The sequence below is a fragment of the Podarcis vaucheri genome (assembly GCF_965113315.1).
Source record: "Podarcis vaucheri genome assembly, chromosome: 12".
NCBI lineage: Eukaryota > Metazoa > Chordata > Lepidosauria > Squamata > Lacertidae > Podarcis > Podarcis vaucheri.
In genome coordinates this window covers 45,901,650-45,927,830 of record NC_138750.1, presented here as the reverse complement: position 1 = coordinate 45,927,830, position 26,181 = coordinate 45,901,650, and the positions used below count along the sequence as shown (strand labels likewise).

Genomic DNA, 26,181 nt, shown 5'->3' with positions numbered 1-26,181 from the left:
TATTTCATATTTAGTGAATTGTAAAACTGCAGCCCTTATGTCGTACCCACTTTCTGCGTGCTTGTATCCTATTGTTAACTTTTTTGTCCCTTTCTTCTTACACTTGGAGGCACAGAGATTCATTTTGCTGTTCTGGAGCAATATGTCAGCTTTAGGGCAAGCTTGTATAGCTTGTGGCAATTGGCCTTATGGGCCAAATTGGGGGTGCCAAGCCAAATTAGGCACATGGGCTGGAGGTTGTCCACTGCTAATGTAAGCATTTGAGTATATGCAATCAACCAGCTCAAATTTATTGCCTAAAACCAGGGATGTTTTGCAGGCAGAACTCACTGGAAATCAGTTCTGGCCCCTCTCAAGTGAGCGCCATTGCCATTCTAAGAAAATGAGGGAGGTGTTCATGGTGAGTCCTGGCACCTCTTTTTCTAGAAAAATAGCACTGCCTAAAACTATAGGTCATCACAAGATAAAACAAAACGGGGTGGGGTGGGGATGGGGGTAAATATAACAGAAGCCATAAGTCATCACTGTGTAAAACAGTAAAGCATGGGGGAAAGATATAGTGCAACAAATGTGATTGGGGGGGGGGGAATCAGGATTCAGCATAATTAATTTTAAAAATGGCTAAATTAAACCTCATAGCTGACTTTTCAAGTGACATAATTACGGAGTCCAGCTTAGTCAGTTATTTTCCTAGGTTTAAGTTTACTTCAAAACAATTTCTAATTTTAACTTGTAGGCAACAATTGGCCATAATGAAACTTATAAAAATAAGATGAAGATAATTGAGTCAAGTCAAGTTTCTTTAATAGTATCTTTTATACATTTGCATTGTAACCTTCGACTTTTGCCATTAAAAGTATATTAATATCCTTGTTTAAAAAGCTATCTTCTGACACATTGACCAATGGGTACCATCCCCCCCTAAGAGATTGATATTTTTCTGCCCAGCGCCTTGTGTTAATGAACTGTTAAACAGATAATGCGCTAGATCCTAACCTCATTTAAATCACAGTGACAGAAGAGTTGCTTGTATTCCTTGTGAATCAGCACTCAAGAATTGCTGAAGGCCTTAGCGGAAACCAAGAAGCAGGAGTGAACTCCTTCCTCAGACAGAACGGCCTGGTTTATATTTAAGTAAATTATACACATGAGGCAAGAGGACATCTTTACTGAGTTAAAATTCAAAATCTTGCTCCATAAACACATCATTTGTACATGACTTGAACTCCTTATCTAAGACAAGGTCTCACTGGCAGGAAAAAACGCTGCAAACCCAGAGCAGCTGCATCCCAAAAAGGTGCCTGGACAACAAATGGCTATAAGAAAGATAGCTTAAGAAAGTGAGCCAAGCCAACTTTTATATGTTATGTGATAACATAAAAAAGTCCTAAAACGCCTTGGGCGCTTATGCTGATTCTAAGATGGTCATGAACTATTTTTAAATTTGTACTTAACAAAACATATGCTAAGCACCATGTGCTGGTTTAATGCAGAATTAAGGATAATATGTCCATAAAATGCTTCACCTGATATATTTACCTTGTTTCAAAGGCATATAAAGAATATGAAGTGGCAAGTACCTGTCTTCAGGTATTCTCTCAACATATGAGCATCACAGTTTTTAAATGTTTGGCAGGTAGTCCAGTATTTTTAAATACTCTTTAAGTCACTTTGAGACATTTATGTAAAAAGCAATGAAAAAATGTAATAAACAATTCTCCCAGATTATTTACTACTACATTTTATGCAATATAGTTTATAATCAACAAGAAATGGTAGATAAATAGCTACTTTCCTTTTGTGTGATGCTGTTAAACTGGAGATATAAACTGAAAGTAACACTGTTACAGATATATGTCAACTGTTTAAAAAGGCGAGGAGGACCTAATCATAACAAAATACTTTCATTGCAAAACTCTTGTTGCAGTAAAGGGGAGGTTTTTTCCCCAATAAAGCCCAACTCTGTGTATTGCACCACCCTGAATATATCCCACAAGGAGAAGAGGTTGTATCAGGAGGAAGTATGTCTTAAGGATTTCTTTGCATTAACTTTTATGGGCATGATTAAAACCAAGCTCATTTTTGTCAACTTTTATACTGCTCTGTGGTGTGAGTATTTGTGAAAACATTAACCGTGTGCCCAATTTCATTTGTAATAAATATAGCAAGTTCACTATGATGACCACAAAACTGTCATTATGCTCAGAATACATGTTCCTCATGAGCAACAATTTAGGATTTAGGTACAAAAGCTGTGGTCTTCCAGATATTGTTGGATTCTGAACCTCATCAGTTCCATACAGCTCGGCCCATTATTAGAGGCCATGGGACTTGTAGTTCAGCAATATCTGGAGGACCTCAGGTTCTCCATGCCTAATTTAACTGACCGAGGGAAATTTGCAAGGCTTCTGAAATGAGAACAGAGAAGGAGGTGGCTTTATGAATCACTGGAAATCTAACACAGTCATCTTTCCATTCAGCATCAGCAACTGTCCTGGGAACATCTGATATGATCATAAACAAGACAAAAGAAATAGATTTTTTAAAATAGTGTTTTGTTTAAAATAATCCCACATGTATTGTGTGATCTGGAATGGAAAAGAGTTTGTGCAACCACAAACTAAATATATCAAAAGGCAAAGTCTTTACCATAGCTGCAAGCTGTAATACTTGTTTCTCGCCTTCAGAACAGGCAGATTTAGCTAATTCCATGGCTTGACTTGAGTACGTGCTTCTTACCTATAATGGGACAATCACAAAATAAATCCCCTTTGAATAATTGAGCCTTTAATAAGCTTTGGTTATTTGGGCATGGTAAAATAATTCATTTTCCCTCCCTCCCTACTTTTTCTCATTATGAGTGTGTGTAAAGGATGAAGTGGAAATCCTAACCCACAGTGAAAATTATGGGAACATTCAGGGTGAATTTGGCTAAGAAATTGTTTTAAAGGGATCCTATGTCTAGCAGGTCTTGGGATTTTTTTCATGAGGAAAGCTTAAATGTGCTGAGAGTGGCAGAATCCATCATTTTTTACCACTACACTACACCATGTTTGCATTCCTCCCCCTCGCAATACCCTAAGGCTAATAATGGGTTAAACTGGATCTTTTTTTTACCTCTATACATTTTCTCCTTAGAGGCATTCTGCAAGATGAGTTAGGCTGAGATCTATAGTGAGTTTCCAAAGTCCCTCAGTAATCCACCCTCTGTTTTAACTGAACGCTAATGGGTGGTACCAATGACTAAGTCCTCCACCCTGCTTCAGTCATATGGGTGTCTGTGGAACTGAAATAGGGGACAAAACATGGGTTTCTCAGTGTTCCAATGTATGTGGATGTATAGAGTTAAATGGATGTATAGAGTTAAAAATGAACTGCTTACTCTAAAAAGAGGATATCTTATTGGTGACTGGGCTTCTGTTAAGAGACAACTTATGCTCAGATTCCACTTCTTTGATAGGTGGCTCTGCCCACTTGTCATAGTTGGCCAGTGAGGTGGAGAGAGATAAAGATATGGGCCAAAGAGGTTCCCCATCCCTCACCTAAAGGTACATTTGTTCTCCAAAACACCTTTTTTTAAACACTGGTAGAATATAGCCAATCATTGGCTTCATTACAACCACTGAACATTACACCACTACAGCTTGGACTCGGCAGATTTCTATTACTGTCATTAGAAGTGCTCATTTTTTAGAAAATTCTTCATGCACTTTTTCTGATGAACCTTTCCTTTTAACTAAAATATTGTTTTTCATAACACTATTGCCAAGGAGCTTGGTGAATGTCTGACAGTGAATCTGATTTATAATTATTCTTCCAAGTTGTCAAATTTTTGAAATATTCTAGTGGAAATGGTAATTCAGAACAGCTTTCTTCTTAGAAAATGCATGACAGATTACCCATCATTTTCAAAAGATGAACAGATATGGACCCTGATAGATCTTGATGATGGCAAGCTCTTGACCAAACTCTTATGGCAGCATGACATAAAATTCCATTGTGTTTTGCCAGGTAAAATCATCTATTTTTGCCTAGCATCCTAGGCAAATATGTTTGGCATTTCACTACGTATCAATGCCAAACTTTCTGGTGTGTTTTCAAGAAAGGAATGAAAAGACGAGGCCACAAACTACTGCAGTATATTAAGTGCTTGGGAGGATTTCTTGGCATCATCAACAGATCTTAAAAATCACAGAAATAGTGGCATGTGGCAGTTAATAACAAAGTTACTACAGTATATGCGACGCCCAAGCCTAGGAGATACTGTATTTACTCAAATGTAATACACACCTTTTTTGGCCAAATTACGTTGCGAAAATTAGGGTGCACATTAGATTTGATGGTGCATTTACATTCGCCAGCAAAAACCTTTTTTGGTTCCAAGGTTTTAAAATTTGAGGTGTACATTAGATTCGATGGCACATTGTTGTTGTTGTTGTTGTTAGTCGTTTAGTCGTGTCCGACTCTTCGTGACCCCATGGACCACAGAACGTCAGGCACTCCTGTCTTCCACTGCCTCCCGCAGTTTGGTCAAACTCATGCTGGTAGCTTCGAGAACACTGTCCAACCATCTCGTCCTCTGTCGTCCCCTTCTCCTTGTGCCCTCCATCTTTCCCAACATCAGGGTCTTTTCCAGGGAGTCTTCTCTTCGCATGAGGTGGCCAAACTATTGAAGCCTCAGCTTCATAATCTGTCCTTCCAGTGACTGAAATCAGGGCTGATTTCCTTAAGAATGGAAACTCCTTAAGAGTCTCCTCCAACACCATAATTCAAAAGCATCAATTCTTCGGCGATCAGCCTTCTTTATGGTCCAGCTCTCACTTCCATACATCACTACTGGGAAAACCATAGCTTGAACTATACGCTTTGTTGGCAAGGTGATGTCTCTACTTTTTAAGATGCTGTCTAGGTTTGTCATTGCTTTTCTCCCAAGAAGCAGGCGTCTTTTAATTTCGTGGCTGCTGTCACCATCTGCAGTGATCATGGAGTCCAAGAAAGTAAAATCTCTAATTCCGCCATCTGCAATCCCCTGCATCATATCCCATATCATGCCCAAAGGCCCCCCAACTGCTAGGAGCACATATTGTTGTGGGGCAATGAGGTCTGAAAGCCCCATTCTGAACTTTCCTCTATTCAAATAAAGAGTCCATGGGACTCTCAAGAGTCTCCTCCAGCACCATAATTCAAAAGCATCAATTCTTCAGCGATCAGCCTTCTTTATGGTCCAGCTCTCACTTCCATACATCAGTACTGGGAAAACCATAGCTTTAACAATGCGGACCTTTCTTGGCAAGGTGATGTCTCTGCTTTTTAAGATGCTGCCTAGGTTTGTCATTGCTTTCCTCCCAAGAAGCAGGCGTCTTTTAATTTCGTGACTGCTGTCACCATCTGTAGTGATCATGGAGTCCAAGAAAGTAAAATCTCTCACTGCCTCCATTTCTTCCCCTTCTATTTGTCAGGAGGTGATGGGCCCAGTGGCCATGATCTTCGTTTTTTTTTATGTTGAGCTTCAGACCATATTTTGCACTCTCCTCTTTCACCCTCATTAAAAGGTTCTTTAATTCCTCCTCACTTTCTGCCATCAAGGTTGTGTCATCTGCATATCTGAGGTTGTTGATATTTCTTCTGGCAGTCTTAATTCCAGCTTGAGATTCATCCAGCCCAGCCTTTCGCATGATGAATTCTGCATATAACTTGAATAAGCAGGGAGACAATATACAGCCTTGTCGTACTCCTTTCCCAATTTTGAACCAATCAGTTGTTCCATATCCACTTCTAACTGTAGCTTTTTGTCCCACATAGAGATTTCTCAGGAGACAGATGAGGTGATCAGGCACTCCCATTTCTTTAAGAACTTGCCATAGTTTGCTGTGGTCGACACAGTCAAAGGCTTTTGCATAGTCAATGAAGCAGAAGTAGATGTCTTTCCGGAACTCTCTAGCTTTCTCCATAATCCAACGCATGTTTGCAATTTGGTCTCTGGTTCCTCTGCCCCTTCGAAATCCAGCTTGTACTTCTGTGAGTTCTCGGTCCACATACTGCTTAAGCCTGCCTTGTAGAATTTTAAGCATTTTAATTTGCTAGCGTGTGAAATGAGTGCAATTGTGCGGTAGTTGGAGCATTCTTTGGCATTGCCCTTCTTTGGGATTGGGATGTAGACTGATCTTGTCCAATCCTCTGGCCACTGCTGAGTTTTCCAAATTTGCTGGCATATTGAGTGTAGCACCTTAACAGCAACATCTTTTAAAATTTTAAATAGTTCAGCTGGAATATAATCACTTCCACTGGCCTTGTTATTAGCAGTGCTTTCTAAGGCCCATTTAGATTCACATAATACAGTAAATAACTATACAACCATAGGCGCCGACTCCATGGGGCTTGAGGGGGCCCGAGCCCCCTCAAAAATTCGTTTGGGGGGGCTCAGCCCCCCAATAATCTCGGGCGCCCCTCCAGCAGAGCGCCGCCACCGCGCTGGCTCTGCCTGTCGACGCTTGGCGCGTCCGCGGCTTTTATAGGGCGCTCGGCGCGCACCAGCTCGATAACGGGCACCGGCGCGGCGGGGGGCGCCGGGCCGGGGGGCGGCCGGCCTGTCTCCTTGGCAACCCCATTGAGCTGCGCCGGCTCCCCCGGGAGGGCCATCCCCCCGCGCCGCCGATCGCCAACACCGCCGACGCTGTGGCTGCCCGAGCCAGAGCCAGAGCCCGAGCCCGTCAGTCAGGAAGGAAGGAAGGAGAAATGGGGAGGGAGACGAGGGAGGAAAATTGCACGCAGGGTGAAGAAAGGAGAAAGGCCAACGAGACGAGCTTCCAACCCAAAAAAGGGCTGGAAGACTCGGAGGATGAAGGATCGGGAAAGAAAGCGACGCCTTCCCCGCCCGCGACGTCGCCCACTTGTCATTGGCAGCGCAGCGGGCGCCCAGAGGGGCTGGGCACCGGCGCAGGGCCGCTCCGCAGCCGCGGAGGACAGCTGCGCGGCTAGCAAGGTGCGCCGCGTAGAGCGCGGCCCTTGTGTGGCCCAGTGGCCACGCAAGCTCGGGCGGGGACCCCCATGCGAATCTAAGACGGGAGAAGAGGGCAGAGCAAAGGGGGTCCCTTCCCCAACCTCCGGCTCTGAGACTTCCCTGCACCCCAGAAAAGCGAAAGGATTTTCTCTCTCTTTTTTTTAATAAATATTTTATTAAGTTTTCAAATACAAAGTTAGAAACATACACTGAAGAAAAAAGTAAAAGAACAAGAAAAAGAAAAAAAGAAAAAGAGGAAAAGAAAACCAACCATTCAACACATTTTTATATAACTAACTGGACTTCCTCGCATCTCCCTTACCCTGCATTCTTTATAATAAAGATATCAGCAAATTATTACCTTGTTTCGTACCTTATTTTGTACTTTTCAAATACTATACCTCTAAATTTAACATACTTTTCATCAGTTATTTATATCTTAAACATAGTATTACCTTAGATTTTGACCTTTTCTTACTTAAAATATAATTTCCTGTTTCCCAAATCTAATTGCTGAAGCTATAGTTTCCGAATCGTGTAAATTTTTAACATTCATACAACTTAGATTGTTTTTGTAAATAGTCCTTAAATTTTTTCCAGTCCTCTTCCGTTGTTTCTTCTCCCAAATCTCGGATTCTGCCAGTCATTTCAGCCAGTTCCATGTAGTCCATCAATTGCGTCTGCCACTCTTCCAGTGTGGGCAAATCTTGTGTCTTTCAATATTTTGCGATAAGTATTCTTGCTGCTGTAGTAGCATACATAAAGAAAGTTCTATCCTTCTTTAACCCTTTCTGGCCAACAATGCCCAAGAGGAAGGCCTCTGGTTTCTTGGGAAAGGTATACTTAAATACATTTTTTAACTCATTATAGATCATTTCCCAGAAGGCCTTCACTTTTGGACAAGTCCACCGGAGGTGAAAGAATGTCCCTTCAGCCTCCTTACATTTCCAACATTTATTATCAGACAGGTGATATATTTTTGCAAGCTTGACTGGGGTCATGTACCACCTATAAATCATTTTCATAATATTTTCCTTCAAGGCATTACATGCCGTGAATTTCATTCCGGTGGTCCATAACCTTTCCCAGTCCTCAAACATGATGTTATACCCAATATCCTGAGCCCATTTTATCATGGCTGATTTGACTGTCTCATCCTGAGTGATTTTCTCTTCAACCTGCCCTCCATCCTCTTGCGGAAAACTCTTTGCCTGCCCTGCCCGTATCTCGTTTTTGCTTTTTAATTCCACACACGCACCCTTCGGACTTCGTGGCAATCGGGGGCGCGGGCGCGTTTCCTAAGAGAGTGAGGACCCCCGCCTCCTCCCCACCTCCTCCCTCGCCAGCCAGCCAGCCGCGTGCCCTAGCCGGAGAGCCCCGGCCATCCCCGTCGCGCAATCAGCTGGATCTCCCTTCAGCAGGCCGGGCTCACAACTCGGCCCAGGGACCCCCCAGCAGCGGATCTCCGGCCCAGCTGAAGAATCCGGCAACAAGCCCCCTCCTCCCCAATCGCTCCGCCGAAATATGCTCCAAAACCCCCCAGATAGGCCGCCGGCCGCCAAGTCTCGTGGCGCCCTGAGCGAGGGTCTCTCCCCAACACCGCCACCTCAAACTGCGTTCTCCCGGCTACCCGAGCGAAGCAGCGGCAGGACCCCGGTATGGGCCCCCCAATATTTTTTATAAGTCGGCGCCCCTGTATACAACCTTTGGAAGACATCTGAAGGCAGCCCTATATAGGGAAGCTTTTAAATATTTAATATTTTATTATGTTTTTATATGGTATGTTGAAAGCCGCCGAGAGTGGCTCGGGCGACCCAGTCAGATGGGTGGGGTATAAATAGTAAAATTATTATTATAGAATAGGATGTCCCCAGGCCCAGCTACAGCTAGGAAACTGATAATGGGGAACACAATGATCTCTGGTGTATGACTTTTGCAGGCTGATGGTAGGGCCTTTTGATAATAGTTTCATTGCTGCTCCACTGAGTTTTTCACATGCCCTCACAGGGCTTTTTGTAACAAAAGAAATAGTGCAAGTGTAGATAGGCTGATGGATGTTCAATGGGTCATGAACTAATGATAGATCTAGGTTTAAACATGAGCAGCAGCAACAACAATTTTATTATTTATACTCTGCCCATCTGGCGGGTTATTTTAAAACTAAGGGGGAGTTTCATTCAGGTTGAATTTATGTTAAAGTGCGGTATTGCTGAATTTAGCTATTAATTGTTAAAACATAATTGATCACAACAACCAAACTTTTACAGTGACTACAGTGTATTCCAGAGGCTCAGAAACTGACAGTATTTTATATATTATTCCCGACAGCTTTTAAATCAATTTCACAGGTTGCTGAACTTGTGGTTTTGAATTGGGAGCTGGCAATTATGCAGTTCTGCTTTCTATAGAGCCCCATCTACACATCTGATAGCTCCCTTTGAACTTCCCTTTGTGTTCTCCGAAAACCACACCATTTCCCTTGCTAACATTGTAATGTGTGACTATAAAATCAGGGGGAATCTGAATGGTCCTAAGAAACCATAATCTAAATTTATACAAATAACTGTGCAGGCAATGCTGGAAAAGATATATAAGGGAGGAATATGTTTGCTATTGCAGTTACAAGGAAAGGCAAACAATTATTTTAAAGTAGAGAGGAAAGCTGGACAAGGGTATATTTTCTAAAAGCATTGTGCATGGACTCACTGCCTAATTTATTATTGTAACTGTTTTTGCTGTTGCTGCTAAAGTCTTATAGACTAACTAAAGTATTAAAGATTAATCAGTTGTTACACAATAGGTAGAAATACCTGTCTAACTAAAGTAAACTAGACTAACTAAAGTATTAAAGATTAATCAGTTGTTACACAATATGTAGAAATACCTGTCTTAAGCCATAAGAAAAGGCGAGGCGGAGGAAGCAGGCTCAGCCCCGCCACCGACTTCTCGAAGCCCCCGGACAAGGGTCGGGGAGGAGCCTGAGCTCAGCCATGGCCATGGCGCAGGTAGCGGCGGAGAGGAGGGGCAGGCAAGGTGGGGTCTGCAGGGGGGGAACTAAGCCTGGGAGTTGAGAGTGTATCTTTTTGTATGTGCCTTAAATATTTATTTGTTATGATATTTGGTTTTATAGACAAGAACCAATTCCATGCGTAGAATATAAAAGTCAAAGCCCTATGAGATCATCTTATTATTTTAGATGTGATGCTGGCAGTGAGGTGAAATGAGCAAGGACAGTTATTGTGTATTCAGAACATGTGTGGATTGTTCTAAGGGAAAAGGCACATTGACTCTTATCCCCTTGAGTTTAACATGTGATTTATTTATTTTTAGTTAACTATTGAAAAACTCACACACTGTTTAATCTTATTAACTATGTTGTGTTTAACCCTGTTCTGTGCACTATAGATGTATTACAGTTTGAGGTTTATTTGCCATTGTCACCTACGCTTTCAAGAGTTTTTCACTGCCCAAGTTGAAAAATGGCAGTGGGTACGTATAGTATGGTACATCTCTTCCAACACCGGCCAAGAAGGCTTCCAAACATGTATAAATGGAAGACATTTCTGGTTTTATAATAATAATAGGAATTTTTCAAGGATTCTACAGTCGTACCTTGGTTCTCAAATGCCTTGAAACTCCAATGTTTTGGCTCCCGAATGCCGCAAACCCGGAAGTGAGTCTTCCGGTGTGCGAACATATTTTGGAAGCTGAACGTCCAGCACAGCTTCCGATTGAGTGCAGGAAGCTCCTGCAGCCAATTGGAAGCCACGCCTTGGTTTTCGAATGTTTTCGGAAGTCAAACGGACTTCCAGAATGGATTCCGTTCGAGAACCAAGGTACGACTGTATTGGGATGTGGCATTACCCAGTTTTAAAGATGAATTTACACAGCTCCTAACATTGTTGACAAAACTCAGATTAAGAATGTTACTGGTAACTATAAAAATACCAAAACATTTCTTGGTATAAGTAATATTGTATGTATTTGGGCATTACGCCGCTCTATTAAGTACTCATCTGTTAGTGATTGTTTGGAATTATGATAGTTTAAAAGTGTGTGCTAATTGCTATTTATATAGTGCTCTAGAGTGTTTGAAGAACTTCATATGTAATCCTTACAGTAGCCATGTAAGAAGAGCTGAGGCTGCCTTGTTGAAGTGAGATTTAAAATTGGGACTGCAGGTCACACTCTGATGCTACGTGTTGTATTGTACTGATATGCAAATGGTAATTTAGTCACAGTGATATATGGCATGGAAGCTGGTGGAATTGCATGAAATGAAGTTTATGAAAGTAAAAATTTAGTATCACACTAGTTCTGATAATATTGGTTGCAACCCAGCAAGGAAATGCTGCAGCCCTCCCCTCCCAAGATTTTCCTCTCATCAGTTGCAGAATAACGTAAACCAAAAAGCCTTTATGGCTTTTACAGCTTGCTGTGGAACCTTTCTGTGCATGTAGTTTGGATTGTAACTAGGAAGAAGAATGAAAAGATTGGCTGTTCTTTGGTATAATTTAGCAAGTACAATCAGAGATACCGTCTTACCTTTAACATTTTTAAAGGCAGTGAGGCATAGGCTGTAAGCATCTACCCAAACGATGACAAAACATGACTAATTATTGTGTCACCAAAAAATGTATCCCAAGGAAATGAATTAGCAGCTTTTTCTAGGCAGTAAATGATTATGTATCAAAAAGTACTAAATAGAAGCAGTCAGCAATAATGAGATCTTTAAAGGATATATCTGAAAAACGACTTTAACTCACTAATAGCAAACCATGTTTTCTTGCTACGTATGTGAGTTCTCAGACTATCCCACCCCTCTTTTGACCAACTGGTGCGGAGATAAGCGCTTGCTTTTTAAACAAATCACATTTCATAATGTCTGAACTTAGAGCCTGGGTTTGTTTAAACTCTTGTGAAAGCAGTAACAACATAAGATCCTGATTTCTTATTTGCATTTTGTATTTGTCTTTCTCTTTTACAGAGAAGAATGTAAATCTGTACCAAGCTTTAACACTAATTATTTTAAAGCAAGTATTTTTGTTTATTGAAATGCAGAACTTCCAAAACATGTGATTAACGGCTTATTCTGGATTTTTAAAAATGGCTCAATACCAACAATGGGGTTTTTAAAAAACTAAATTTCAACCAACCCATTCAACTCACCCTTTCTCAGGGTAGTGATTTTTGGGGGACAGGGGAATGGAATTTGCAAGAGTGTTTTACAGAAATATGGATTTTTCCTGTGTCTCCTATTTTAGCTGTAGTTTCAACATTGTGGTAGTCACTTTGCCAATGGTTCTAGGAACCATAATTGCTGCTGCATCTTGTGTGGTTTTTGTGAATGTATGATAGGAGGATGGCTCAAAATATGAATTTCTAGTACTGTACTTATGAACAAAGGGACACGGGTGGCACTGTGGGTTAAACCACAGAGCCTAGGGCTTGCTGATCAGAAGGTCAGCAGTTTGAATCCCCGCGACGGGGTGAGCTCCCATTGCTCGGTCCCTGCTTTTGCCAACCTAGCAGTTCGAAAGCACATCAAAGTGCAAGTAGATAAATAGGTACCACTCCGGCAGGAAGGTAAACGGCATTTCCATGCGCTGCTCTGGTTCACCAGAAGCGGTTTAGTCATGCTGGCTCCCTCGGCCAATAAAGCAAGATGAGGGCCGCAACCCCAGAGTCGGTCACGACTGGATCTAATGGTCAGGGGTCCCTTTACCTTTACCTTACTTATGAACATAATGATAATCCAAACAATGGCTCAGCAAAAACAAACTTAAGTTTCTTGATTTACTGGTTGTAGTTTGGGGGAGACATCCCAAGGTTTAGGGTTCTGACGCAGTGGAATGCCAAACCATGGCTTAGCCCTGGGTAGTACAACAGGACCAGAGGAGGAGTGAATTCCCTCTACATTTGTTAATCATGGTTTATATATGTGAATTGGACCATTATTAGAGATGCTATACATGAAGGCTCATCCTTCATGGTTGCCTCTTTCTTCACAGGCAGTAAAAAAAATCCATTGATTTCCCATTAATGAAATACCAGTAAGCTCTGGAGCCAAGTGAGGATTCCTAGGTAAGATCCTCCCTCTATTGTGTGGGCAGGTAATCCCTCCCCTACCTGGCCTGGTCTCCTTGGCAACGCTTCCCCCAGGTGGGATTGGACAACTGACTGAGGTAGGTGGAGACCTCCAGGTATCCCACCTGAGGGAAGGCAAAGCCAAGCCCATGCTGTTGGAGCCGCTCCAGATCTAGGGGCTGCACGCGTCCACGCAAAGGGCGCCCCCCGTTTTAAGCGGGGAGCGGTCATTAATGAAATACCAGTAAGTATGGTAGGTGGTTATGTGTGTGAGGAGAGAGCACTATATACTGCAGATATCTTAGGAAGCTACCTTTTTGCGTCAGGTTATTTATTCAGTTAAACTGGTATTGCCTACTCTGATTTGTAGCAGCTTTCCAGTATCTTGAGCAGGGAGGTCTGAAATCTGCTACCTTCTCCCTTTTTTATTAACTGATGGTGCCATTGATTGAATCTGGACATTTCTCTGTGCAAAACATGTGCACTGGAATCCATTGAAAACTGAGCCAACTCTTATCTGTATATCCCCACCTAGGGTTCTATTTCGTGGTATGACTTTGGGAATATAAGAATCTGGTGCCAAACCAGACCATCAGTCCACCTAGCACAATACTATCTACACTGGCTGGCAGCAACTCTTCAGGGTTCCTAACAGGAGTCATTTGCAGCCTTACCTATAGAAGCCAGATATTGCATGCAGAGCATGTGGCCCTTCCTCAATTTGATAATGTGCTGAGATTTATAGGCACGCATGTATATGTATATATATGAGAGTCTGTGAGAGCATATATAGCACAATAGCACCTTGATATTCACTTGATGGCTACAGTAGAATAGGAATGTTTCTAATCTATTACATTAGTTGACTTAGACACACAGCAGGAAATACTCCCTTCCTTTGGGCGTGGTGTTAAAGGAGATAATACTGCCAATTTTAAATCTTTTTAAAATCTAATTCCCATTTCCCATGGTATTATTCTGTATGGGGTTCTCATGTAATACGATAAAAGTTTTTCTTTTCATTTCATGAGTTTACAACATAGAGTTAAGTAAACAATGCACACTGGAAATAATGAAAGATTAATTCGGCTGGGGAACACTCACACAGCTGTATACATCATGTTTGCTGGAGGGCTTTGCATGGCTTCTTTTAGAGTATGCTTCTGCTAGTTATTGGGGGGCAAGAAGCAATAAAGGGCACTGAGCGCCCACTGAGCACCAAAAACACTATTCTGGAATTTCTCTGACTCCTGCTGCTTCATCTCCACACATTCCTTGAGGACTAGAAACTCTATTATATATATCTGTCGACTTGTTCAATAGAAGGAGAGATTCTTACGAATCTTACGTATTCTATCATATAGAATATTTTATTATTATTCTTATATTTTTATATGAGCTGCTTTAGGGCCCTTTTTAGAGCTGAAAAGAAGCCTGTAGAATAACTGTGACAATTGTGATTTACACACAGCCTCCCCATTTCTAAATCTCAGGTCTCCTTTTTTTACACATTTTGAAGCTATTAAAGCAAGATGGGGACCTTCTGGCCTTCCGGGTGTTGTTGCACAATAACTCCCATAACCATAGCTGTCAACTTACAGATTTGAAAATAAGGGACCAGCAGCCTTGAAAATAAGGGACCAGCAGCCAAAATAAGGGACCTGCAGCCTCACCTGTTCCAGGCACTCCAGTCTTCCTGTCTCCTGCAGTCTGGTCAAACTCATGCTGGTAGCTTCGAGAACACTGTCCAACCAACTTTGTAACCAGAGGTTCAACTGAATAGAATCTGAATCACATGCACCACAAGACCTATGCAGCCTCAACTTAAGATGGCTCCCCGGCCTGGCTTTGCACTGCAAAGTTTGCAGCAGCACGTGCAACAAAATGGCGTCCAGCATTCAAAAAACCCCTCAGCTTGCATTAACTAGCCACACACAAGGCATGCAAGCTCCACACACACACCCAGTCGTTCTTAGACTTCTTATTGGGTGAGCAACACAGCCAAGCAACACAGTTGGAGCCTCCCTCCTTCCTGGCCGGCAGGGAAGGAGGGAGAGGAGTTGCTTCCTTTGAAATTTAAGGGACATCATTTAAGGGACATTTAAGGGACATCCATCAATAAGGGACAGCAGCGGGACATGGCGCTGGAATAAGGGACTGTTCCTTCAAATAAGGGACACTTGACAGCTATGCCCATAACCCCAGATCATTGGCCATCCTGGCTGTGGCTGATGGGAGTCGGTGTCCAACAGCAGCTGAAGGGCCACAGGCCCCCCATCCTTGCTTTTGAGTTGGGGAACTGGGGGGGTCACAAATTGTCTGAAGTGTAACCCCACTTGTCCCTTTCCCCCCCCCCCAGGATGACGAGGAACCATTAGTACCAGGATGATGAGGAACTCTTTGGGTTCAGACAGTCAACCAGCTACAAATCCACCTAACAGTTACCTTCTTCAGTCCACATTTTACCAGCTGTTTTTACCACAAGACTATGGTGGTGGACTATGGCAAAAGCCTTACTGAAATCAAGATACACTATGTCTCCAGCATCCCCCTGATCTTTTGTTGTGGTTCCCTGATCAGAAATCAGAAATGCATGGAATTATGATGTTAATATAAGCAAGCCTAGCTGGGAGAAATTGAGATTCGTTTTCTCATGCAAGAGCCCCCAATATTGACCCATATTTTATTTTTCAGGCAGATTTCAAGTTTCTCATCTGGATTGGATTATTAAGCTGCTTTGTGGTCTGCAGATCTGCCCAACAAGGTAAATGGAAATATGTACAGGTTTAGAAAGCATAGACTCTTTTTCTATTCTACAGTGCAGGTGACCTATTAATTCCAGAGCTATCCAGTATAAGCTTGCTATGCTTGTTTTGAATTGATTCAGCGACAAATGCTGCCAGTTTCACTTTCATACATAAACCATATAGGTTTAACCTCTTTGCTTATGTCTCTGAAACTGTTGGCAAAGAGGACATATGAACAGGAGGTAGGAGGAGGAATGTTTGCCCTGGAGAAGAGATTGGGCTGTATCTTCAGAACCACACTCTTGTTTCTCTAGTGTAGCCACATCTGAAGGATGCTGGACTGCATCTACAGCTTGAAATTGTACTCTTGTCTCACATCAGGTCATTTGAAATGTTATGCACCTCTTATTCTTCCAAGTAAGAAAAACCAAACAGCCTTTCCGAACATGTAGTGAAATAGATGCAGGTGCAATTTCTCTTGCAGAACGTCTTTACATTCCGCCGTTTCATCCTTTATGTTTGGAATTCACCTGCATCTATTTTACTGTTTGTACATACATTGGAAAATCTAGATTAGCGTCACCTGTTCATCATATGTGTGCAGTGCAATGAATGCATGTGCAATTTGTCATGCATGACTGTTGTGGTTTTCATGGTTTTATTTATGTAGAGGATTGTTCCATGGCATTTGAAGCAGTCCTAATTAATGAGTTATGACTGGCACAGAAGAAATGTGCATTGGTGCGTCAACTTTCCCTCTAGACTCTGAGCACTTGTGGAATTGATTGTTAAGCAACACTTGCAATCATATGTTAACTATAGATATAATGATTAGTTTGAACCTCAGTTTATGGCTGGTAAGAAATTTACTTATACAGTACGTTAAGTTAGGTATGTGTTGTCATTTCTTTACAAAAAAGCCTTTGCATTTTCTTATAGGTGGGAGCAATTGTATAAAAGCTAATGCTAAATCATGTGCTGATTGTATACAAGCTGGACCAAATTGTGGATGGTGCAAAAGTGCAGTACGTATTTTTAAAAAATATATTTCATTTGCAATATTTTGTTTCCTATTTCATTTTATCTGTAGCTATTCTTATACATTCAGTAACTTTTTATGATACACTCCTTTGCATTGATAAATAAGCTGCAAATGAAAGCCACAGGTTTCTTTGGTCAGTATTAGACTCTACAAAGTAGAGAGCAGATGTGAACAATAAGTCTGCTGCGGTTAAAATTTTGGTGGTGGAGATGTGGAGGCTGTCACGTATGTTTAAGATTGGCTTTATGAATAACAATTCCTAGCTTGGGGGTTAAGTTTTTATTGTTGTTGTTGTCACTGTTATTCTGGAACTGGTAGGAAACGGTGCTGGCAGCAGCATCAAGACCAGCAAAGATTTTTTGTCAGAAATAACCTTCCTTGTTTTAATGAGCCCCTGGTGCCTTTGGAAGATGCTTTTGTGCACATGGAGAGGTTTTTCAAAGCCAGTATAGTCTAATAGTTAGTGCTGGAATAAGAATGCAGAGACTCTGGTTCTAATCTCTACTCAGACCATAAAGCTCTGTGGGCGACCTTGGTTATGTTACACACTCTCAGCCTAATTACCTCTCAGGGTTGTTGTGATGACTAATAATAATAATAATAATAAATTTTATTTATATCCCGCCCTCCCCAGCCGAAGCCGGGCTCAGGGCGGCTAACAACAATCAAATAAACAATCAAATAATCATACATTCTAAAAATATTTCATTATAAAATTAGTTAAAATCAAATTGATGGCAGGGTAGCAGGACTCCTGTCCTGCTTTGAAGTTCCTGTAAGGTGCAAGGTGAAAGACTGCTTTCTCCAGGAGAGTGGCAAGGCCATTTACTGAGCTGGGCGGTGCTTAAAATTTATCTTTGCTCCAGCCCACCAGTACATCAGCAAATGACCCTGTGTTTCCCCTGCTTGAAAGAACCATCTGTTAACCTCGGCTGGAATACACAATAGGAAGTAGCAAGAGCAAGACCTTCTCTTAGTGCATTTGAGTTTCCCTGTTTGTATCTGGGTGAAACACCTTTGCCTTATTTCCCAACTCCTCTGCATGTGCCAGAGGATTCGGAGATGGAATGGACCTGTTTGTTTCACACAGCAGAATAAAAAGACCCTGGTGCAATTTGAAGGTAAAGAGATTCCTCATTTGGTGCTGTGTCCACAAATTCAATTTGCAGGGAAGGGATTCCACCTCACCAGTGACCAGCAGGAGAGAAAGTGCAGCTGAGTTGTACACAAACAGGCAGATTTGCAAGGAAAGATTCCTTGCCATTTCTTTCTTTTAATACTCCACTGAGCATAGAAATAAGTGTGTCCCTTACGCATCAGTTGAAATATATTGACTTATTTACAAGTTATCTATCAAATAGCATGCTGTGACTGTTCTCTATTTCTCCCTGTCCCAGCTCTTCTACTTTCCAACTTTAATGATCAGATTCGCACTATAGGCTGTATCCATATATAGCTTAGTTCACACTGCTGCTTTTCCATGCCCCCTTCCCTACACAGGGACAGGGGTGTTTGTCATGTGGACATAAGTAGTTGACTTGTATGCATGAAATAGTCCGAGGTCTCTTGAATGCCAGGTGAAGGAGGTAGAGAGGCGAATTCTCTGAAATGATTGCCCTGATTAGCTAGAAGCAATTGCTATGTGCAGTTGGAACCAGGTGAATGGGTAAATTCTTCACTCTGTTACTAAAATCTTTTTTTATTTTAAGAATTCAGTCTCCTTAGGCTTTGTCCTTTTCCCTTTGCCAGTGGCAAGGACTCTGCCCCCTCCCAAGTTCTCCCTCATAGTTATTTAAAATCATTCCACTCCGGAGTCTCTCTGTCTGGATTTAATTATATTCTCCTGGTGATATTAGAAGGGCAGTAACTTTAGCTGCTGACAAAGCAGGTGGACAGGGAAACAGAATTTTCTGTGTGTTTTAAATCTAGTTTGACTTCTGGAATGTCCTGAGTCCTAAGTTCTGATACAATCCTTAGGCCTAGTTTCACAGAGGTGGTTAAACCTCTGTATGGAATATACTATTTCAGACTGCAGCTCGGGACTTGCATGCTTGAATACTTCTCCAAAACAATGGCAGCAAAAATAACAAAAATCCATGCACAGAGATAACTGAAAATGCCTATCTTTTACAGGCCTTTTGATTCATGAGATACCAAGAAGACATAATGTACATAACTTGTTTTTTTAATTGTGATTAATAGCTGTGTTTTTGATTGCCATAACCCATCCTAAAGTCTACAGACAAAGAGTGGGATATAATTTTTTTTAATGATAAAAGCAAAATGTTGAAGAGAAGACTAGACTAGAGCCCTGCTTCTGACAGCTACAGTTTCCACTAACAGTGAATAGCTTCCTGTGTTTCTAACCTCCAAAATAAAATATCTGTATTCTGCTTTGCAACTTTGCCCTGGCCTTTGACACCCGAGGTGTATATTTTCAGGACCCACTCTACTGCTGTGAGCATAAATTGTTTTAAACTGTTGAATAGTAAATTCCTGCAGCCTGCCTTGGAACCTTACAGTGAAGAAGTCAAATAAATTACAGTAGTATGGTATGTTGTAAGTTGAAGCCAGAAAAGGCAAAACTTAACTTGACTCCTTTTTGTTTTTCCACTGCTTGTTAATTCTAATAGTTCCTTTCTAGGGCCATTGCTAGTTTGCACAATTTGTACTTAGTTTGCTGTTTTGTTCACTGGTGTTTTCCCACTAAACTTCAGGGGATAAATACAATGCATGAACTGGGCTGTCTAACAGATACAGCAAAGAGCAGTTCCTATCCTCCTGGTCATCCTTTTACAGAAACTGCTTCCAGCCACATCCGTGTGTGTGAAAGTGATAAAACACAAATTGCTTTTATGCTGTATCATATAATAATGGTTCTTCATTGGCTTTTACATGCAAAGTGTCAGATATTGGCTGTTTGCTCATGTGGTCATGTAAACCAGCAGACAGCAATGACTCACTGTTCCATTCTGGGTCTCGGATGGGCTGCTTTGAGTATACTTCCTCAGAAACCTGTCTGGCATCTTCCTCTGGGGCTCCTATATATTTAAAATAGGGGGAACGAGCCATAGCTGAGTGGCAGAGTCCTACGCTTTGCATGGAGAGGGTCCCGGGCCCAGCCATTAGGCTGTCAGCCCAAGCAGAGAACTCTGGGGTAGATGAACAACGATTCTGATGGGGGGGGGGGCATTCAGCTTCCTATACTAGTGACCAAAATTGTGGAAACCTTTTGGAGAAAGTGTATTTTCGAGGGTTGGTTGTAATACCTTAAAATTATATATCACTGGAAAGATAATTTAATGGAGAATGTAATGCAACAAAGATTGCTCCATTATCTGAATTCTATCAAAAGTTATAGGCAAATAACCAGAAAAATGAGTGTTTAGAGAGCCAGTCAGGTGTCATCTTGTTTTGGCAATGATGGCTAATAACACCACTTTTTTTTGGAGTAATACCATAAAATTATATATCAATGGAAAGACAGTTTTGGCCACTAGTGTATATTCTTATCAAGATGCTACACATGTGTATTGTGTACTTATTTCCAAGAAGAAAGAATCTAACTTTGGCATACTCCACACTTGAAGGTACACATACATACATACATACATACATACATAATTTTGTTTGTATGCTGCCTTTCATTCTTCTAACCATGCTCAAGGCAGTTTACAGCATGAAAAAATACATAACAACATTATAACAAAAGGAGTCAAAAACAATGAATAAATCGTTTTTAAAAACACACAACCAAACAGAACAGTTTCCACATATATCACAACAATATCTAAAATAAAGATACAATAAATCAACAGCAACAACTCCTTGCTCCCCCCGTCCAAAACCACCCCAACCCAAGATTCTGTTCAGCTTTTGTAGCTCTCAGGCCAGGTGGAAAAAGGCTTGCAAGGCAGGGGACAGGTCCTCCAGGACTGAGAGCTATGATGGGGTAACTCTTCATCAAATGAATGCATTACTACCTCACTCCCTTCAGAAGTGATCTCGCCAAAATTATGTATAAAACCTTCCTGGTTTGGACTTCCGGTGTGAGCGCGGCTCCCGTTGCAGGCGAGGGTTTTTTCCGGTGAGAAAGCCCTAGCTATTTCGGCCGAAAAGGGGGGTTCTTAGGGCGCAGAAACCCCCAAAAAAACCTCTGGAGGGTGTCTAGAGGTCCAGGTTCCCGGCGGTGTCAAAAAGCCGCTCGTCCGGTCGCCAGGTAACCCCTGAAAGGAGGTGAAGAGAGCATCGGAACGAGCAGCGGACAATCGGGCAGCCATTGCAGCGGCTAATTAGCGAAGCCCCGAGCCGGCAGGGAATAGCGCTCCGCTCTCGATACAAAGAAAGCCGGGTTTGCTACTAAGAACTTTGAGAATTGATGATTTAAAATAAGAAGAAAGCTCCCGGTAAAAAAAGAGAAGAATCCGAGTTCAGCGGTTCTTCTGACATCACGGAAAAAGACGCAGCGCGGCTTGCAGAGCCAAAAATGAAAGTAAGTTGCCGCTAGCGGTTACTGTTTCTGTTTCCCCCGCGACTTTTTGGACTTGGGCTAACTAAGTTAAAAAGTAATTTTTTGCAAAGAAAGAGGAGAAAGGAAGAAAATTAAAGGGGGAACAGAGAAGCTGTGTGAGTTAGAGAGACCCAGCAGTAACAGCAAACGAGGCTACAGGAGAACAGAGAGGGCTATTGGTTAATACTTCCGTGAAGAAGCTATCAAGCTAAGAAGAAACTCCGGCGCCATATTAACTTAAGGATAAGAAGGACCTCCGACGCCATTCCAAGCCATTTTAAATATATCTAAATAAAAAGGAAAATTACTTGGAGGCCCCCCAGGTTGGTTTTTTTTTTTTCCTTACCACCTGCTCTTTTTTCTTTTTCTTTTTTTTTCTTTTTTCTACTAAGGAACGTTTCAGATAGTGTGAACTAAATCTAAAAACTAAACTAAAACGAACAGCTGGAAACAGGCAGTGTGGAAGTCTATTTAAAGACTCTCTCCTCCTAAGTTGGAAGAAACACTCTCCCAGCAATTTAAGTTGTCAGAACTACTCTCCCAGTGGTTTAAGCTAAATATTAATTTGGAAAGTTAGGCGGAGGTAATTTAGGTCTGGTGAAACACCTAGGGGACAATTGTGTTAGAGAGACATTTCCTCCACTACTGAGCTACATTCTGGGGACTACTCAGTATTAATATAAAAAAATCTGGACTATAATTGGAAGTTGTGAGCCGATTAATTCCTTAATCTGGACACCACCTCGCGGAATACTCAGATATTTAAACTACAGCTCGGCCTGTCTAACGCTTTGGTTGGATTAGCCCGAATGGGGGCAAGAAGATCATTTCGACCAGCCTGAACTGGATTAGCCCAAATAGGGGCAAGAAGAACACGGACAAATAACCACCCCTCCCAAATTGGTAGGGGGAGGGATAACACTTAAGACACTGAGAGGAAAGCTTAAGGAAGCTGTGTTTTGTAATTTGTTCTTTTTCTTGCTTTACTCCTTTTTCCCCCCTTATAGGAGTGATATTTCCTGTTTTTGGATAGTCAGTTTAACAGCGCTCGATAGTACCTAATAGGGACGTAAATATAAAAGTCACACAGTGTATATACTTGATATTGGGATATAGAGGAACATGTCGCACACACAGAAAAAAGGGGCAGAGGGGGGGACCCCAACAGATAGGAGAGCCTCAAAGCAGGAAGCAGAATTTAGAACAGAAATATTGAAGATGTTTGCAGAAATAAAACAAAGCGAAAAGAACTTGGAGACAAAGTTAGAACAGGTAGACAACAAAATAGGGAAAATGGACAAAAAGATTGAGGAGACAGTCAGCGAACTGAAGGGACAGATTAAGGAAGTTTCAAGGAGAGTGGATGAGGGATTTAAGAAGACAAAACAGGAAATGAAAGAGATGAAGCGAGAAGAGGAGAAGATGAGAAATGAGATTGCAGAATTAAATAAAATGCAAGAGGAAATAAAGGACTCTATCGCAATGAACGAACTGAAACAAAGAGAAGTTAATTTAAGGTTGAGGCAAGTACCAGAAATTCAAAATGAGAATATAAGAGAAAGATTAATAAAGGAAATAGCGCAGTGGATGGAGCTACCCGAAGAAGAATTGGCAAAAACAATACACAATGCATATAGAATTAAAATTAAATCAAGTAGGGTAAAGAAATTCCCGGGTGACTGTCTAATTACCTTTAAGGACAGAGAGATGAGAAATTTGATTCTGCAAAGGAACAGAGAGAAGAGACTTTACATTGATGGGAATTATATAATTATATTTAAAGATATTCCAATAAGGCTGTTGAAACGAAGAGAAGCCTACAAACCACTGGTGCAATTACTTAAGAAAAACAAGATTGACTTTAGATGGGAATTTCCGGAAGGCGTCTCATTTTTTTATAAAGGAGTAAAAAGAAGATTGCTAAGTCCTGAGGAAATAGGAAAATTTACAAGAAGATATAAAGAACTACAACAAGGAGAGGAAGAGAGTAAAGGAGCAGAAGGAGGACTAAGAAGAAGGGAGGAATTTGAACTAGGTGAAGAAGAACAGACGGAAAGAGAGTCGGAAGAAGAGGAAGAAGAAGAAGAAGGAGTAGAGACAGACAGATTCCAAGTTTAAATCTCTAAATCTAGATAGTGGTAAGGAGAATGACGCTAAAATTATGGAATTGGAACATTAATGGAATGAACGATAAGAAGAAACGGAATGGAATTGAACACATCCTAAAGAAGAAGAATTTGGATATCATATGCCTTCAAGAAACGCACGTGGCCAAAAAACATAGGAAAGTCCTTGTCAATAAGAGGTTAGGGAATGAATTCATATCTTCGGATAAAAAGAAAAAAAGAGGTGTTGTTCTATATATTAAAAATAAAATCGAGTCTCGTCAACTATTTAAGGATGAAGAAGGAAGAATAATAGCGGCCCAAATTAAATGGCAAGGAGAAGAACTGATAATCATCGGAATTTATGCACCAAATGGGAATAAGACAGAATTTTTTAGACTTTTGGAAGAAAGATTATTTGAATACATAGATAAAAAAATTATAATAATGGGAGATATGAACGGTGTGGTATCAACAGAAATGGACAGATTAAGGAAAGTAAAGAACAAAGAAGGGAAGCTACCCAAGACTTTTTTCACGATGATTAAGAACTGTAATCTAATTGACATCTGGAGATTTAGGCATCCTTTAGAAAAACAATTTACGTTTCACTCGGAACCAAATCAGTCAATGTCAAGAATAGACCAAATATGGGTGTCGAGTGAACTCGTACCAAGAATCCAAAAAATTGAAATACAGGCTAAAGTTATTTCAGACCACAACCCGATTAAGATGGAGCTAAAAGGATTTGAAGAGCGAACTTTTAGATGGAGATTGAATGATAACCTATGGGACGACCAAAAATTCGCTGAAAAAATACAGAAAAAATTGGCAGAATACTTTCAGGATAACCTAGATAAAGGGACAAAAACGAGTGTTGTATGGGATGCAAGCAAGGCAGTGATGCGGGGCCTATGTATCCAACAATATGTATGGAAAAGAAACAATAAAGAAAAAAAGACAAGAGAGATCATGAGACAGATTACGGACAATGAACAAAAACTGATTAAAGAACCCAATAACGAGAAGATAAAGCAGGAAATAAAGGTTCTACAAACCCAATTTGCAACATTAATAAACAAAGAGGTCGAATGGAATATAAAAATGCTAAGACAAAAAAATTTTGAGTTCGCAAATAAATCCGGAAAATGGCTCGCCTGGCAGGTAAAAAGAAGGAAAGAACAAAAATTAATTAATAAAATTGAACTAAATGGAGAAGAAATTACAGACCCGAAAGAAATCAGGAAAGGGTTTGTGGACTACTATAAACAACTATACAGGAATAACGAAAGGAATAATAAAGAAAAAATAGAAAGATATCTAGAAGAAAAGATGTTGAGGAAGATTCCGATTGATCAAAAAGAACAACTAAATGCCCTAATATGCAGAGAAGAGGTAGAAGAAGTCATAAAGGAACTAAAAAGAGGAAAGGCACCGGGCCCAGATGGGTTTACATCAAGTTATTACAAAGAAATGAAAGACACGTTGATAGTCCCGCTGATGGAAGTAATGAATAACATCTTAAAAGAAAGGGATATTCCAGATACATGGAAAGAGGCATTTATTACAATAATCCCAAAACAAGATTCGGACCCAACTCAAATTAAGAACTACAGACCTATTTCTTTACTAAACACGGACTATAAGATCTTCGCCGGTGTTTTAGCTAAAAGAATAAAAAAGATATTATCAAAAATCATACATAAAGACCAAGCTGGTTTTTTGCCGGGAAGACAAATAAGTGATAACACAAGAAACATAGTCAACATCATCGAATTTTTATCTGATAGGTGCGACAAACCAGCATGTTTAATTTTTGTAGACGCGGAGAAAGCGTTCGACAATGTGGTCTGGGATTTTATGATGAAAAACCTGGAGGTTATGGAAGTGGGCCATGAATTTCTGAATGGTATAAGGGCAATCTACACAGAACAGAAAGCAAGATTGATAGTCAACAATGTTATCTCTGATGATATCAAAATAGCTAAGGGAACAAGACAGGGGTGCCCGCTTTCGCCACTGCTATTTATAGTGATTCTGGAAACCCTACTAAATGCAATAAGACAAAACAAACAAATTAAAGGGGTGACGTTAGGTGCCAATGAGTATAAAGTCAAAGCCTACGCAGATGATGTGGTTCTGACTGTGGAAGAGCCGATAGAAAGTACAAAGGAGATTTTGGACGAGATGGGGGAATATGGAAATATAGCAGGATTTAAATTGAACAAAGGGAAAACAAAAATGATAGTCAAAAATTTGGATCAGGATAAGATTGAACTATTACAACAAAGAACAGGGATTGAGGTAGTTAAAAAGGTTAAGTACTTGGGAATATGGCTCTCTGAAAAGAACATTAATTTATACCAAAATAACTACACCCTAGTTTGGAATAGAATAAAAAGAGATTTGGAGACTTGGGCCAGAATGAAATTATCATTCTGGGGACGAATATCAATGGTCAAAATGATGGTGCTCCCTAAGTTGTTATTTTTGTTCCAAACTATACCCATAATCAAAGGCACAAAAGATTTCAAAGATTGGCAAAAGGTGATTTCAAGATATGTCTGGGAAGGGAAGAAGCCCAGAATCAAATTTAAATTATTGACAGACACAAAAGAAAGAGGTGGCTTCTCCCTACCAGACATGAGACTGTACTATGAAGCAGCATGTTTGTGCTGGTTAAAAGAGTG

The 26,181-nt window shown here is 40.9% G+C and overlaps 1 protein-coding gene across 3 annotated transcripts in view; it reads left to right on the top strand.

Annotated features, from left to right (window-relative positions):
* The first annotated feature begins 9,929 nt into the window (after positions 1-9,929).
* The window catches only part of LOC309515699 (integrin beta-1-like), a 46,875-nt gene continuing 30,623 nt past the window's right edge, over positions 9,930-26,181 (top strand). Inside the window, exons 1-3 of one of the 3 annotated variants that reach the window (XM_082193785.1) lie at positions 9,930-10,005; positions 15,782-15,851; positions 16,774-16,859. In XM_082193785.1, the coding sequence (XP_082049911.1) occupies positions 9,991-10,005; positions 15,782-15,851; positions 16,774-16,859 (171 nt within the window). In that variant the 5' untranslated portion in view covers positions 9,930-9,990. The remainder of the gene's footprint in view (positions 10,006-15,781; positions 15,852-16,773; positions 16,860-26,181) is intronic. The other 2 variants (XM_082193786.1, XM_082193787.1) reach the window with 2 other exon arrangements.